The sequence below is a fragment of the Scyliorhinus torazame genome, chromosome 1 (genome assembly GCF_047496885.1).
Source record: "Scyliorhinus torazame isolate Kashiwa2021f chromosome 1, sScyTor2.1, whole genome shotgun sequence".
In the NCBI taxonomy this organism is placed as follows: domain Eukaryota; kingdom Metazoa; phylum Chordata; class Chondrichthyes; order Carcharhiniformes; family Scyliorhinidae; genus Scyliorhinus; species Scyliorhinus torazame.
This window is the reverse complement of record NC_092707.1, coordinates 162,904,770-162,921,093: the sequence shown is the minus strand read 5'-3', so window position 1 is coordinate 162,921,093 and position 16,324 is coordinate 162,904,770. Positions and strand designations below refer to the sequence as shown.

The window sequence follows — 16,324 nt, the reverse complement described above, 5'->3', positions numbered from 1 at the left end:
TCTCCTTTGCAAGTGTGCCTTGTTACCTCTGCTGGCGAAGACGGAGATTTTTGTGCTCAGCAAATTGCCTATTCATTGCAGCAGGGCCAGAGAATCCTGTTATCATGAACAGACGGAGAATCCTGTCCAGTTTTTAGTCATTTGATACAGTAAAAGTTTTAAAAGATGAAATCTTGAGGTGTTATTCTTTTGGTCTTAACTGGAAATTCGAATTTCTCTTGAAAAGTTATTGGTTTGTACACAGATTGTAACACCTATCATGATCATTGGTATATGCTGCAGTGTAAGAAGCCTTGCAATTTTCCATTTGCTTGTTTTCCCGGTTAAAGATTCCCTCGACGATTCTGTGGCTGAATTCATCAATGGCAGGTTAATTTACTCCCTGACCTGTGCTGAGTTAGCTGGTCAATATGGCAATGGGTACACTGCTATTAACTTCAACATCCCATAACATGGGGGAGGAAGGGCGAGAAATCAGCTGAGAATCCCATTCCTTCTTGAAATTCAGTTACCATGCCGAAAAATGTTGGCATCGGGTAAGATCGGTATCAGACTTGGGCAGTGATGTTTCCACAAAGCAAATATCCTGTCATCACTCACAATCAAGCCTTGCATATAAAGAGATACAGGAAATGTGACAGTATCCATGGAACAACTCCAGCAAGTATCTTGACTCTCAGGGGAAGAGGAAAGGAGATGAGAAACAGAAGGAAATCCAGAGTTCGCAGTACTCAATCTTGCAATCTGAACAGGAGCTCTTGATCATTTTACATCCCTGTAACTGATGGTATAGATTGCCGTATGCAACTGGTAAGGGGGTCAGGCACAACTAACAAGCTCTTGAATGACATTCAGGAACGTCAAAACTATTAAATGCTGTTGTGTTCATGCAGGCATCCCCTATCTGGACCTGCCGGTGGTGTTACTAGAACCTGCGTAACAGTCTCTACCTGACCCGAACTATCAAGGTTCTCCTGGGATGTGGTGCACCTGTATAATAATCTCAGCTGTGATAAACTAAATATGCAAGCATTGACATGCTGACATTACTTTCTCCATAAAAAACATGGAGCTAACTAGTTGTTGTGACTCTTAATGAAATTCTTAATGAAGCAATTGTTTACACAGCCACAAGATCGTAATCTCAGTGATGCAATACAAGTTGTTGGTAACTTCATATATAAGTGAACAGAAACAGATAAAACATTTAAAGCTGCATTCATGTATTGTGTTCCCTCCTATTAATTGAAGATCTTCTTACTAAAATTCTCTTTAAATGTGTTTGTTTCTGCTTTGTTTCTCATGCTTACATCGTATGTTCATACGAAGTATGAATGTTCATCGTATCATGTGTCCAGTACAAATTGCACATGTGGTTGAAGCAGGAAATATCAAAAATGAAGTACACTTTATTCATGAGGCAGAATTTCATACATGTTAGCCATTATCTGGTGAATTAAACATACTGGGGCGAATTCTCTGTTTGGGAGACTAAGTGCTGATGTCGGGACTGAATCGCGAGCGTTCTACATGGATGAAAATGGTGACAGTCTTGAGAGATTCAGGTCCCATTAATGGGCTAGCACCGGTGCCACGTAGAGCTCGCGCAATTTCAATGCATACCGACCTTCATCCCACTCAAGGTGATGGAATTGTACTGCTTGAGCACACCCATCGCGTTGATGGGTCGGCTGGGGCCAGAAGGAACCTAAGAGGGTGGCCGGGGGGGGGGGGGGGGGGGGGGGGATGGGCACCCATATGGCCCGTGGCCACTAATTTCCCAGTGGGCAGTCAGCGGCATGCGGAGCCACATGGCTGCCTAGCAGGCTGCGGCAATGGTGGTCCATGCTCAGCCACCCCGACGCTATGGCCAAACCTCCTAGCTGCCCCACCGCTACTCCTCCCAGCTCTGGCAGATGCCCCCCCCCTACCCCCCCGGGGCAGCGACACAACTGTCAGCCCACTACAGCGATGTTGGCCACTGTAACCCCTCCAGCACCCTCAGCAGCCACGGCGTGTGTGTCCTGATTTGAAATACCGCAAGTGAACCTCGCCATTGGTAAATCTCCCTGGTGGAGGCGGAGCATCGCGGAAGGCCTGGAAAATGGCAGGTTCGGGCCTGTTAAATCATTAAATCTCCTCCTGATTATTTCTTACCTATGTATTGTCCTTTGCCTTCCCTGAAAGGAGGTCCTGCTGGGCCTTTAACCATTGGGTGCATGTACTTTGAAGGCAAATAGCCTCCACTGAAAACATAGCCAATGATGGTCATCAACAAAAGGACGAAGATATTCGTTTGCAGCATTGTCCTTTCCTGTGTGATCTGTGTGAGAAGTTGAAGACAAGCCGTTAGGAACGAAACTAGACTGAAACTTGAATACAACACATCTTTATACTGACACCATCAATCCAGGTTTGGCACTGATCCAGTATGCGTTTTTTAACTCAGCTGAAAGCAATTGTATCCAGGTAATGTCAGAATTCTTTAAGATATTCTCATTGCTTCAGTGTGTTCTTTTACATTTTCTTTTTTTTAGACAAATTAGGCGTGGCTACTTTCCCTTTGTCTGTGTGCTAAATGCATTAAAGTGTACATTAATGTATGGGCAGGATTAGTGATGTGTCTATGAATCTGAAGCTGGCGCTGAAATGCTACAGCCCCACTGGCAAAGATGCAGTTTTGATTGGCGTTTCACAGGCTGTGCAGGCCTGATCGCGCAGCCTCAGCACATAGACTCGCTGGCTGTTGATCGAGTTCCTGTGTGTCAGTGCCAACAGTAATAAAGTACAGAGCTGAAACCAATCTAAGATCCCAGTTAAACATATTTTTTGTCACTTTCACGTATATATTTTGTATTAACTTGTCTTAATCCCAATTTCTCTCTTATTTTCCACCACCTTTCTGGCTCCCGTGTAAGCATTACAGGAAAGAGGGAAGTCTCCATTTATTGAAATACACATACTTAAAGCTCCTTGTACAGAATTTCTTTTCAAGCATTCAGTTATGTCCGAGTTATCCTTCTTGTATTATTTTGCTTTTACTGCGCCTAATGTGAGCAACAAGTTGTATAGCTTTGAATGGTCCGAAACAGATCCTAATGGCACAAGGTCTTTTGCAAGGTGTTTGAATCTGATTCCTTCAGAGAATGACTGTCTCGCCATTACAGCAAGTAGCTGCTGCCTGGATGATTCCAATGTGCTGACTCCAAAAACCCTTCTTCACAACCTATGGATCAGCTTCTGCCTCAAGGTATATTCCTCGGATATGTCCCAGGCTTGCTCTTCACAAGGCTAACTTAGGACTTTTTTTCAGTTTGAAATTCTGCCTCGTGTTCGGTTAGGAATATTGATCCATCAGCTACTTTTCTTTGAATTGCCTTGAATGCTTAGATCTGGGAAGCGGAGTGCTCGAAAGTGCTCTCAAGCAAATACCAATGAGCTTGGTTTGCAAATTTCTATTCTGATATGTTTCACTGATCCTTGATTTACCTTTAGACCTCGCAGTAGTCGGGTATGTTAGGCCTTTGCAGAGGGAATACCATCATTCCCAACACCCCTTGCTGCAGTCTTTTGACCATCGTTCTGTAATACTGTACAGCAGCTGACGGCAACAGTGAAACCTGTATGCCCAGAATGTCCAGCCATGCTAGCTGAGGAGAGATGGCAAATGTCGCCATGTTGCCCATTTTAAAGGGAGGCTGAAAATGACACATTTTTCAAGAAAAACATTTTTGAAGAACTATATATAGTACAAGTTCAGAATGTATAGGCAGCCTGTCCTGGACCTGCTACAATTTCACATGCCTGAGAGAACAATGATACAATCAGTGAAGCTAACGTCAACCGTTATCACACTTACATGTTTGGATATATACACCCATTACGCATTCACAAATATTCTCCAAAGTGTTAACCGTACCTCTTAAATTTATCCAAATTCATATAAATGCATCATTTTCAGTTGGAACCAAAACATAATCAAGTAACTTTATAAAACGGACTGAGTGCATCGTGTGATACAATCTCCCAGAATGAAAACTGACTAAAACAATCAGATTTATTTTTATTATTGCCAGACTGAGAAGCAAATCAGCAACACTAGATAGAAAGCTATGTTGACCCAACATCAAGATGATGAAAGAGAAGTTTGCTCATGAATGCCTGTATCACAAGCGGGAGTTTGGTGTCATTTGTGCTAATTTATACAATATTTTGCCAATCTAGTCAAAATAGCTCTGTTTTAATTTGTATAACATAATAAATATTTGAAGCCAAAGGATACAAGTTGCGAACTTATACCATTAAACATGTCTCTCAATATGACACAGCCATAATCACTTTGAAATTGCTTTTGAGAAAGGTGCAACGCTTTTTCTTACGAACTACTGATGATATTTGTATTATGGCTAGAGCAAGTACATCATGGCATAATTAACAGATGGTGACTGATAATGGGAAAATGTCTAAGTTCCTTCTGCAGGAGCTACTTCAAATGGAGATCAGTTGGGATATTTAAGTCTGTTCCAAATTCGTCTTTGAAGATTGAAGGATAGTTTGCCTGCTTTTGAGGAAGAACTAGAGCCTCTGAAATGACACTGTGGGACACAGTGTGTACCCTGTAACTCACAATGTAATTTTAGTGTCTACACTCTAGAACAAAATTGTTAAAAAACAACATGTATTATCACAGAATGCACAGTAAAGTGTAAGTCTTTATGGTTTAATTTCTCCTGGTGCACACTGATTGATGTATTAGGTCAAATTTGGAAGTACTTTAATACAGCCATTGACCAATTTAAAATAAGTAGGTTTAAGACTATTTGAAAGCAGTTCACTTTTATGTTAAGCTAACACTCTAGGAAGCAGAAGAGAATCAAGAATCTTTTTCTGCATTGGTTATTTGCGGCTTCCTTAATGTTCCTCACACACAGCTTCGTACTAAAGCTCGGGGACAATCCAATAGCGAGATTATGGCAGTTATTTCCAAAATAGATTATCCTCTACAAACCACTGAGTGAGTTGTACCTCCTGTTATTTAAAAGGAATTTGCCTCATTTATGATTCTCTTGCTGTGCAACTGGCCATGTTCTCTCTATAATTACAAGCTGCTTTATTCAATAGTTCCTACTCAATGAAGCATTAATGTGGATTAACCAACAATCAGTGTAACCACACCCTCAAAAGATCTCTTTTCTGTTGGTGGCTTAATGGTTTTGTGCAAAGGAGGGATGTGATTATAACAATATGGTTGAAGGGCAAAGTTAGTAATTATCTTCTCATGTATCAATAGTGTCTAATATGCACCAACATTTTCTTCCGTGCTTAAGTCGAATCCATTATGGCTTCTATTAAACCATCAGGGTAGTTAGTATTTAAACAGATGTTGGGGTAGTTGTATGACATACGATTCATTTCATGAGAAGAAAGATGTGGTCAGGAAATTCAGCATGTCCACATTGACTCTGACCAATTTTTACAGATGCAGCATAGAAAGCTTCCTGGAAACTAAGGAAATTCATGGCTGATCTTTTTGTGCACTCAGCTCCACTTACCCGCCTGTTTACCATAACGTTTAATTCCTTTACTGTCAAAAATCTATCTTTGCCTTAAAAACATTCAACGAAGTAGCCTCAATTGCTTCACTGTGCAGGGAATTCCACAGATTTACAACTCCTTGGGTAAAGAAGTTCCTCCTCAACTCAGTCCTAAATCAGTTCCCCCTTATTTTGAGGCTATGCCCCTCGATCTAGTGTCACCCACCAGTGGGAACAATAATAATAATCTTTATTGCCACAAATAGCTTACATTAACACTGCAATGAAGTTACTGTGAAAAGCCCCTAGTCGCCACTTTATGTTCTTTGTTTTGTTTTCCAAGATAGCCAAAGTCATAGGGCGAGTTCTCCGACCCCCCGCCGGGCCGGAGAATCGCCGGGGGGGGGGGGGTGTAAATCCCGCCCCGCCGCCCCAACGCCGGCTGCCAGTGTCTCCGGCTCTGGTTTTTCTACGGGGGCGGGAATCGCATCGCGCTGGTCGGGGGCCGTTGGCAGTGGCCCCCCCGGCGATCTTCCACTCCACGATGGGCCGAGTGGCCACCTGTTTTCGGCCAGTTCCGCCAGCGTAAATCAAACAAGGTCCTTACCGGCGGGACCTTGCTCTGCAAGCAGCCTGCGGAGTCCTCGGGGGGGGGGGGGCACGGGGGGATCTGGCCCCGGGGGGTATCCCCATGGTGGCCTGACCCTCGATTGGGTCCCACCAATCCGCGGGCGGGCCTGTGCCGTGGGGGCACTCTTTCCCTCCATGCCGGCCACTGTAACGGTCCGCCATGGCCGGTGTGGAGAAGAGCCCCCCTGCTCATGCGCTGGGATCATGGCAGTATATGCTGGCGCTCCCGCGCATGCGCCAATTCGCGCCGGCCATCGGAGGCCCTTCGGCACCGGTTGGCATGGCGCCAACCCCGCCGGCGTCGGAGGATTCCGCACCTTCCGGGCAGCCCGACGCCGGAGTGGTTCACGCCACTCCTCGGCGCCGGTACGCCCCGCCCGCCAGTTAGGGGAGAATCCCGGCCTTAGTGTTTACAAAGAACATAAAGCTATATGTTTCAATCAAAGTTAGTTTATTGTACACTACTTGAAATGTTTGTACACTCTACTGAGTAACAGCTAACAACATAATAGTATTGAATCTATGTTACATTAATTAATTATCTCTCTCCAGTACAACCTACACTCTAACTCAACCTCACACTATCCTTCTTCATCAACCTCTCCAACAGCTTCTCCCAGAATGCCTGGAGACACAGCCTTTTATAAGACTGATGCCCTCTTGTGTTGATATACATGAACATCATCTTGTTAAGCCTTTACTCTCCTTAGATTATACATATCATGACAGCCACATTCCGGCGCCTTTTCGGATACACAGAAGGAGAATTCAGAACGTCCAAATTACCTATCAGCACGTCTTTTGGGACTTGTGGGAAGAAACCGGTTCACCCAGAGGAAACCCACGCAGACACGGGGTGAACGTGCAGACCCTGCACAGACAGTGACCCAAACTGGGAATCAAACCTGGGACCCTGGAGCTGTGCTACCCACTGTGCTACCGTGCTGCCCTAATCTCCCTGCTTCCATCTTAACTATTCCCTTCATAATTTTATCTGCTTCTGTCAGATCCCCCTTCATTCTTCTAAATTCCAATGAGTATACTCCCAGTCTACTCAGTGTTTCCTCATAAGCCAATCCTCTCAGTGCCAGAATCAACCTAATGAATTCCTTCTGTGCCCCCTCCAGAGTCAGTACATCCTTTCTCAAGTAAGGAGACCACAACTGTACACAGTATTCCAGGTCCCAAAGAGAAAATGCTGGAAAATCTCAGCAGGTCTGGCAGCATCTGTGGGGAGAGAAAAGAGCTAACGTTTTGAGTCCAGATCACCGTTTGTCAAAGTACTCCAGGTGTGGCCTCCCCAGTGCCCTATACAGCTGCAAAGTAACCTTCCTGCTTTTAAAATCCACCCCTCTAGCAATGAAGGACACAATTCCATTTGCCTTCTTAATTACTTGCTGCATCTGCAAACCAACTTTTTGCGATTCATCCACTGACTCCCACCCATTGATTCTGTCTACACCTCCCACTGCCTTGGGAAAGTGTGCAGCATAAACAGACTCCTCCACCCGGGTTATTCTCTCTTCCAACCTCTGCCATTAGGCAGGAGATATAAAAGTCTGAGAACATGCACAAACAGATTCAAAAACAGCTTTCTCCGCTGTTACCAGACTCTTGAATGACATTCATATGCACCAAACTGATCTCTCCACACATCATCTCTACTGAGTAGCACTACACTCCGTATGCTTACTCGATGTCTGCGTCTATGTATTTACATTGCGTATTTGTGTAATCCCACACCTCCACCCTATCCCCGTAACTTAGTAACGCCACCTAACCTTTTACACATTAAGGGGCATTTTAGCATGGGCAATCCACCTTACCTGCATATCTTTGGACTGCGAGGAAACCCATGCAGACACGAGGAGGAAGTCCAAACTCCACCCAGTCACCTGAGGCTGGAGTTGAATCCGGGACCTTGGAGGTGTGAGGCAGCAGTGCTAACCACTGTGCCACCATGCCACGACAGCATGGAGGGGACCATGAGCTCGCCACGTATACCTACATCAAGCGGCCTGTATGTCTGTACTTTGCGCACAAAATCACTGAGGAGAGATTCCCCTATTTTGTAGCTGCCAGCAAACATGCAACGGGACTCTGAAGAACTGACGATGAATCATTTTGTAATAAGGAAGAAAGAGCCAGAGACACAAACCGGTCAGGATCTCACAACTGAAACTGCTGGAGAGCTGCTCAGGAGAACCCACATCAGGACAAAGCAATGTTGGTGTGAGCTGCTCAGGAGAGTCCACAGCAGGACAAAGCAGTGCTGGTGTGAGCTGCTCAGGATAGTCCACATCAGGACAAAGCAATGTTGGTGTGAGCTGTTCAGGAGAGTCCACGGCTGGACAAAGCAATGTTGGTGTGAGCTGCTCAGGAGAGTCCACAGCAGGACAAAGCAGTGCTGGTGTGAGCTGCGCAGGAGAGTCCACGGCTGGACAAAGCAATGCTGGTGTGAGCTGCTCAGGAGAGCCCACATCAGGACAAAGCAATGCTGGTGTGAGCTGCTCAGGATAGTCCACATCAGGACAAAGCAATGTTGGTGTGAGCTGTCAGGCGAGTCCACGGCAGGGCAAAGCAATGCTGTGTGAGCTGCTCAGCAGAGTCCACGGCAGGGCAAAGCGATGCTGATGTGAGCTGCGCAGGAGAGTCCACGGCAGGACAAAGCAATGCTGGTGTGAGCTGCGCAGGAGAGTCCAGGCAGGACAAAGCAATGCTGTGTGAGCTGCTCAGCAGAGTCCACGGCAGGACAAAGTAATGCTGGTGTGAGCTGCGCAGGAGAGTCCAGGCAGGACAAAGCAATGCTGGTGTGAGCTGCTCAGCAGAGTCCACGGCAGGACAAAGCAATGCTGGTGTGAGCTGCGCAGGAGAGTCCACAACAGGACAAAGCAATGCTGGTGTGAGCTGCTCAGGATAGCCCACAGCAGGACAAAGCAACACTGGGGTGAGCCTGATACAGAGCTTCAGGGCCTCTGGTGAACAACCCATTTAGAAGAAACTGAAATCGGGAACAAAGCAGTATAAAGATGATTTCTTGAGGCATGGCTTTGTTAATTGTGTCAAGGAAAATCATGCTGCAAAGCCCTTGTGTGTCTTATGCAGGGATGTACTGGCAAATGAAAGTTTAAAACTCTCAAAACTTCAAAGGCATTTGAAGACTAAGCATGGTGAATTCAAGGACAGGCCTCTTGATTTTCTTTCCAAGGATGCAGCGAAAACTTTTAATGAATATTAATCTTTATTGTCACAAGTAGGCTTACATTAATACGGCAATGAAGTTACTGACAAAAAACCATAGTCACCACATTCCGGCACCTGTTCGGGTACACAGAGGAAGAATTTCGAATGTCCAAATTACCTAACAGCACGTCTTTCAGGACATGTGGGAGGAAAACAGAGCACCCGGAGGAAACCCACGCAGACACAGGGAGAACGTGTAGATTCCATACAGACAGTCACCCAAGCCGCGAATCGAACCTAGGACCCTGGAGCTGTGAAGCAATTGTGCTACCCATTGTGCCACCCTGCTGCCCAACTTAAAACATCAGCTGAAACCATAGCAGCAACGTAACATTGAATGACAAAGCAAGTGAGATCATGAAGACCAAGCAGGCTTACCTGTCGCATTAAAGGTAAGCGAAAATGGTGGGTCGTAAAGGTCAGCGTGGGTAGCAAAGGTCGGCCGGCGTGGGTCGCAAAGGTCGGCCGGTGTGGGTCGCAAAGGTCAGCTGTCATGAGTCCCAAAGGTCGGCCAGTTAGTAAGAGTGAGTCCCGGGAAAATAAGTTTGGAACACACTGGCCTAGTGAACCTTTTCTGAACAGCTTCCAATGCAAGTGTATCCCATCGTTAAGTAGGGAGACCAAAACAGTACACAATACTCTGAATGCAGTCTGACCAATGCCCTGTACAGTTGTAGCAAGACTTTCCTACTTTTATGCTCTACCCCCCTCTTTACAATAACGATAGCAAGTGGTTAGCACTGTAGCTTCACAGCGTCTGGGACCCAGATTCGATTCCCGACCTGGGTCACTATCTGTGCGGAGTCTGCAAGTTCCCCCCATGTCTGCGTGGGTTTCCTGCAGGTGCTCCGTTTTCCTCCCACAAGTCCCGAAAGACGTGCTTGTTAGGTGAATTGGACATTCTGAATTCTCCCTCAGTGTACCCGAACAGGCACCGGAGTGTGGCGACTAGGGGATTTTCACAGTAACTTCATTGCAGTGTTAGTGTAAACCTACTTGTGACAATAATAAAGATTATTATTATTAAAAACATTCTATTTGCTTTCCTAGTTACTTGCTGTGGCTGCATGCTCACATTTTTTGCAACACTTGTCGGAGAACACCAATATTCCTCCGTACTGCAGCATTCTCCCATCATTAAAATGATATACTGCTTTTCTATTCTTCCTGCCAAAGTGAACAACCTCACATTTTCCTACATTATATTTCACATGTTAAATTTTTGCCCACTCACTTAGCCTTCATAATACTTTTCAGATTCTGCATTCTCACAATTTGCTTTCACACATATTTTTGTATTGTTAGCAAACTTGGCTACAATACAGTCACTCCCTTCATCCAAGTCAGCATCATAGATCGGAAATAGTTGAGACCCTAAGCACTGATCCCTGTGGCACTCCACTAGTTAGTTACAGGTTGTCAAGTTGAAAATGATCTACTTAACCTGACTCTCTGTTCCCTGTTAGCTAATAATCCAGTAAACCCAAGCTAATCATCTGGTGCCATGGGTTCAAATCCTCATGGTAGCTGGTGAAATTTAAATTTAATTAATAAATCTGAAATATAAATTAGTCTCAGTAGTGATGATTATCACAACTCATCATTATGTGTTGTAAAAACCCGTCTGGTTCACTAATTCTGTAGTTCTTGCCCAGTCTTTTGTATTTGTGACTCCAGACCCACACCTGTGTAGTTGACTCTTAGATGACCTCTGAAATGGTTCAGCAAGCCACTCAGTTCAAGGGTAGTTAGGGATGAACAACAAATGCTGGACTTGTCAGCGATGCCCACATCCCATGAAAGAATAAAGAAAAAAAAACATTCAATTTCTATCGATGCCTAGATCATGAACTCTTATCTTGTAAAATAAATGTATATGTGCCACGAGGATATGAATTAGGAGCAGGGAATAGGTAATTTGGCCCCTTGAGCCTGCCCTATCATTCAAGGAGTTCATCTGCACTCCATCTATCCCTGATAACCTTTGACTTTCTGCCAGTCAAGAAACTATCTACCCATGGCTTAAAAATGTTCAGTGACCCTGCCTCCGCAGCTCTCTCTGGGGAAGACTCGACCCACTGAGGAGAAAAAATCTTCTCATCTCCGTCTTAAATGGAAGACTGTGCACAGTACTCCAGATGTAGTCTCACCAATCTTATTGATTGGCTTTTGGAAACCCATCCACTCCCTGGTTTCCCCTTTATCCACTCTGCTTATGACATCTGCAAAGGACTCCAATAAATTTGTACAAACATGTTTTCGCTTTCACAAAATATGTTGACCCAGCCTGATTGTATTATTTCAAATAGCTAGTAGGAATTCTCACTGTTAGGAAAACAAAGGTAGTTTTACAAAGGTATTTGTATTGGTAAACATGAGAAATAAGGTACAGTTTTAAGTGAGCTTAATTTAATGTTTCTGTGCCTGGGAGGGGAGCACCTATAGTTAAATTCATGCTGGGCATAGATTTTTGTATGAGTAGGGATTGGTTCAGTTCCAACTGTGATTCTCTGGTGTTGTAGAGGGTTGCAGCATGAAGAGTAAATAAAAGCCCAGGGAACAATAAGTCATTTCTTAGCAATTGGGGCCTTGTAAGGTAGAGAAGCTTTTAAGTTTTAGTTCAGCTAATTTGATTGTACTTGGAGATACGTAGTGAGAGGGAAGGCATCTCTCACAGCTCTGCTAGAAGCACTGGTTTAGAAGGCTGGAGAGAGAATATCATTATCAGAAAAGTCATATCCTGGAGTAATGGTTCAGAAAACAAGTACAGACATCTGAAAAGCAGCTAGTAAAGGAAATTAGAGAAATTAAGAGAAGTTTCCAAGACGTCTGAGGTTAAAGGTACTAAAACAGAGCACTGTTCCATAAATATAGACCAAGCTGAGAAGAAGGCTGAGACTCCAGAAAGATATCTGAATTGTTTTTCAGTTTTGTGAGATTTTGTGAAACAGGGATTGAAATAACTTTGGAAATTCGTGCTGGATCTTGAAGTTTGTGTAAGAGATTTTGTGAAACAGGGATTGAAATAACTTTGGATATTCGTTTCTGGATCTTGGAGTTTGTGTAAGAGCAGTTAAGACAAAGGAAAACTTAAAGGGGTTGGTGCAAAATCCTGGACTGGTTTTATTGTTAAAAGTGGAGCAGAAGCTTTGTTTAAAAGAGCCATTTAGAGTACCTGGTCTAGATTTCCGAATGTGATCTGCTGAGGGAAAGCATACTTCTGAGGAAAGATTTTAAGGTTTGTTTTGGGAGTGGAGTTTAGAAACTCTCACATGACAATCATCTGGGAGGATTTTGTGGAGACATTCACAAACATTCACTTGTGGTTCAGAGTGGAGAGCATATTTGCTCAGTCATCTTGTATGCTTAAAAAGGACTGTGTGTTAATGAGACCATTGTAGATTAAGATGCACTTACTCTATAATAAAAGCAAATTACTGTGGATGCTGGAATCTGAAACGAAAGAGAAAATGCTGGAAAATCTCAGCAGGTCTGGCAGCATCTGCAGGGAAAGAAAAGACCTAACGTTTCGAGTCCAATGACTCTTTGTAAAGCGTACTTACTCTATAATCTGTGTTAATCCTAAAAACTATGTGCAATTGTTAAAATAAGGGGGAGTAAATGTATATTGCATAATAATCCAATTTTTAAAATGTTTAATTTTTGTTTCTTGTTGTTAAAAATAACTAGTGGTCCTGTGACTCTGTTCCTCCACGTTTTGTAAAAATAAGTTAGTCATTTGAACCAGGGTTCCATTCGGATGTCTTCGGGGCTGTTTAGCACAGGGCTAAATTGCTAGCTTTGAAAGCAGACCAAGGCAGGCCAGCAGCACGGTTCAATTCCCGTAACAGCCTCCCCGAACAGGCGCCGGAATGTGGCGACTAGGGGCTTTTCACAGTAACTTCATTTGAAGCCTACTTGTGACAATAAGCGATTTTCATTTCATTTTCAAGTTATAGCATCAACTGGGATTGTAACATCACTGACTTGAGTGATTGATGACTCTGGAAGGGTCCAGAGTACCAACTGTCTCATGTCCTGAGCAACAGACAGCAATTCTGTGCTAATCTTTGCATGCCCGACCTCTGAAAGTTGTGGACAGTTTGAGTGAGGTGATACCCCCCCACTGGCCTCTTTAATATGCCAGGTTGTGATATTTGCAGAACCTTTTGTGAGATGTTTCCCTATTTTCTTTTCTTTTATGGTTGGCACAGCAGGGAATGTTGTGACTCAAAAATGAAACCTTCCCTTTTCAGGCATTCCTTACACAGGGAAAACTGAGGCAGAGAAGATAAAAGCTTCATCCGGTCTGTTCCCAACATCATCTCTCAACTCCAGTCTCAGGCAAACACCATTTATTCCCATTTCTCACGCTACCTATCCTCTGACGTCCCAGAGTGCGTTTGTCAATTGTAGTAGATTAACGATAGAAATGCATTATAGGAGCAACTCCATTAGAAACTGAATTCAGATATCCAAACCCATTTCATATGGAAGCCTTACAACTTGCAGATTGATGAGGGTTCCTGGCTGGATTTGATACTCAGGAAATTAGACAAACATAAGAAATAGCATCAAGAGTAGACCGCACAACCCCCAGAGACATCTGCACCATTTAATACAATCATGGCTGAGCATCAGCCTTAGATCCACTTCTCACCCACTCTCCATATCCCTTGATCCCTCGAGAGGCCAAAAACTTGCCTATGTCAGTCTTAAATATCTTCAGTGATGCAGCATCTATAACCCTCTGGGGAAGACAATTCCAAAGATTCACAACCCTGTGAGTGAAAGTATTTCTCTTCATCTCAGTGCTAAATGATCAGCTGCTTATTCTGAGACTATTCCCTTTTGGATTGCTTGATGGAATGAATTATCGCTTGTACGGCATGAAATGGCATGAAATGAACTTGGATGGACTAAATAATAAATTTAAAATTCTGGTCGCCTGGGTTTAGGAATATTGTGGAAACTTCACCCTCAATATTTGTGTAGTCACTTAAGTTACTGTCCGATGTTTGCTATATCTAATAATAATAATAATCGCTTATTGTCACAAGTTGGCTTCAATGAGGTTACTGTGAAAAGCCCCTAGACGCCACATTCTGGCACCTGTTCGGGGAGGCCGGTACGGGAATTGAACCCACGCTGCTGGCATTGTTCTGCATTACAAGCCAGCTATCTTAGCCCACCGTGCTATCTGTAAATTCTCTCATAATTGCACTGGTGGAGTTTCACTGCCTTGAAGCCTGGTTGTACCTGGAGATCAGTGAGCAATCATAAATCATTCTACTGTGCAGGCAGACATGTACTTGGCCAAGCTTTGCTTCTGCAGATGTTCTGTTAGCCATAAATATTCCAATTACTCAACTCCCAGAGTATCAGCCAAACTCATCATAAGTAAAAATACTTAGTACCTCTGTTAATGAAAATATTGGTAAAATATTTGAAACTTGTAACTTTTGTTGTTCACTAATGCAGAGGATGGAACAGCTTCTATTTGACACTCTAGAGGATGGTGGTGGTGACTCAAAAACCTATTTTACACACTGCCAAATTTTCTTTAAACTTGAGCTTATATTTTGGAGCTGGGGACCCTGATGGCAGCCAGTAGATTACCTGATGTAATTTAATCCCTTAAAGGGCTTTGAAAACAGCCGCGGTAGGGTTGGCCCACAGCCTCTACCATTGAATTCCATGCATAGCTGCTGCTACATCGGAAATATGCCAGTCAAAGTGTGCATAACATAATCCTACAAACGGCAATTTAATGAAGACTAGATCATCCGTTTTTGTGATGTTGGTTGAGGGAAAGGTATGACCAGGGCAATGGAAATAATTTCACAACTTTTCTTCAAAGTAGTGCTATAAAATCTTCCCCCTCTCCCCCTACCCCACTGCACTATCTTTCGCCCTCTTCCAGCAGCTTTTCTTGTTCTGCATGGCCACTGCATGGCCGTATGCCATGGGGAATAGATACTACTGTACCCATGTCTGGGGATAACTGGTTTGTGTAGAAGCCGAGAAATCAGATGGAATTCCTTTGGGAACCTGCCACACCACTCCGTGTACACGTTGGCAACTTTAAACAATGATGGAAAGCACCCAACGCTATAGAATTAAAGCAACAGAAGAAGACTGATTCCTGGGATGGCAGCAAGGACGTATGAGAAGAGATTCAGTCAGTTTGGATTGTATCCGCTGGAGTTCAGAAGAATGAGGGGAATCTCATAAAAACTAGACAGGGTAGATGCAAGGAAGATGCTCCCAATGGTCCAGAACCAGGGGTCACAGTCTGAGTATATGGGTAGACCATTTAGGGCAGAGATGAGTAGAAATTTCTGCACCCAAAGAGCGGTGAGTTTGTGGAATTTGTTACCACAGGAAGTAGTTGAGACCAAAACCTTGTGGCCGCGATCCAACGGCCACGCTGTGCCTGAAAAGCAGCTTGCCGCAGCGCAGCATGGCCAATGAAAGCCGGGAGACACCACTCCCGGGATCTATCTGGCTCGCCACATTTCGCGAGATTCAATGTGATATCACGAGATGTTGCAATGTAAATTCTGCCCATTGTGGGTGGGATCACTTTTTGGCAAATCTGCATATTAGAGTGAGGCAGTAAGCCTCATTCTAATGTGCAGATTCCTGAGGTACCTGAGGCTTTGGGATTCTTCCCCTTTGACATGGAGACTGTCATAATATGCACCCATGCACATCTTGAGGTAAAAGCAGGCAGTGACAAGACGCCTAGGTGAGCCAATCAACATACAGAACAGAACACGACCAATCACCAGACAGAACACCAGAGGGGAGGGCTTCCAACATGAGGCATCATCACTCTGTCTCTTTCCACTGGTGACAACTGTAGTGACAGTCAGGGTGTACAAATCATTCAACACCTTCTACACGTGGATCAG

The 16,324-nt window shown here is 44.1% G+C and overlaps 1 protein-coding gene across 1 annotated transcript in view; it reads right to left on the bottom strand.

The window, feature by feature from the left end:
* The window catches only part of col8a2 (collagen, type VIII, alpha 2), a 333,274-nt gene that overhangs the window by 143,848 nt on the left and 173,102 nt on the right, over positions 1–16,324 (bottom strand). The window contains exon 2 of the mRNA XM_072501092.1: positions 2,158–2,323. Within this exon, the coding sequence (XP_072357193.1) occupies positions 2,158–2,305 (148 nt within the window). The 5' untranslated portion in view covers positions 2,306–2,323. The remainder of the gene's footprint in view (positions 1–2,157; positions 2,324–16,324) is intronic.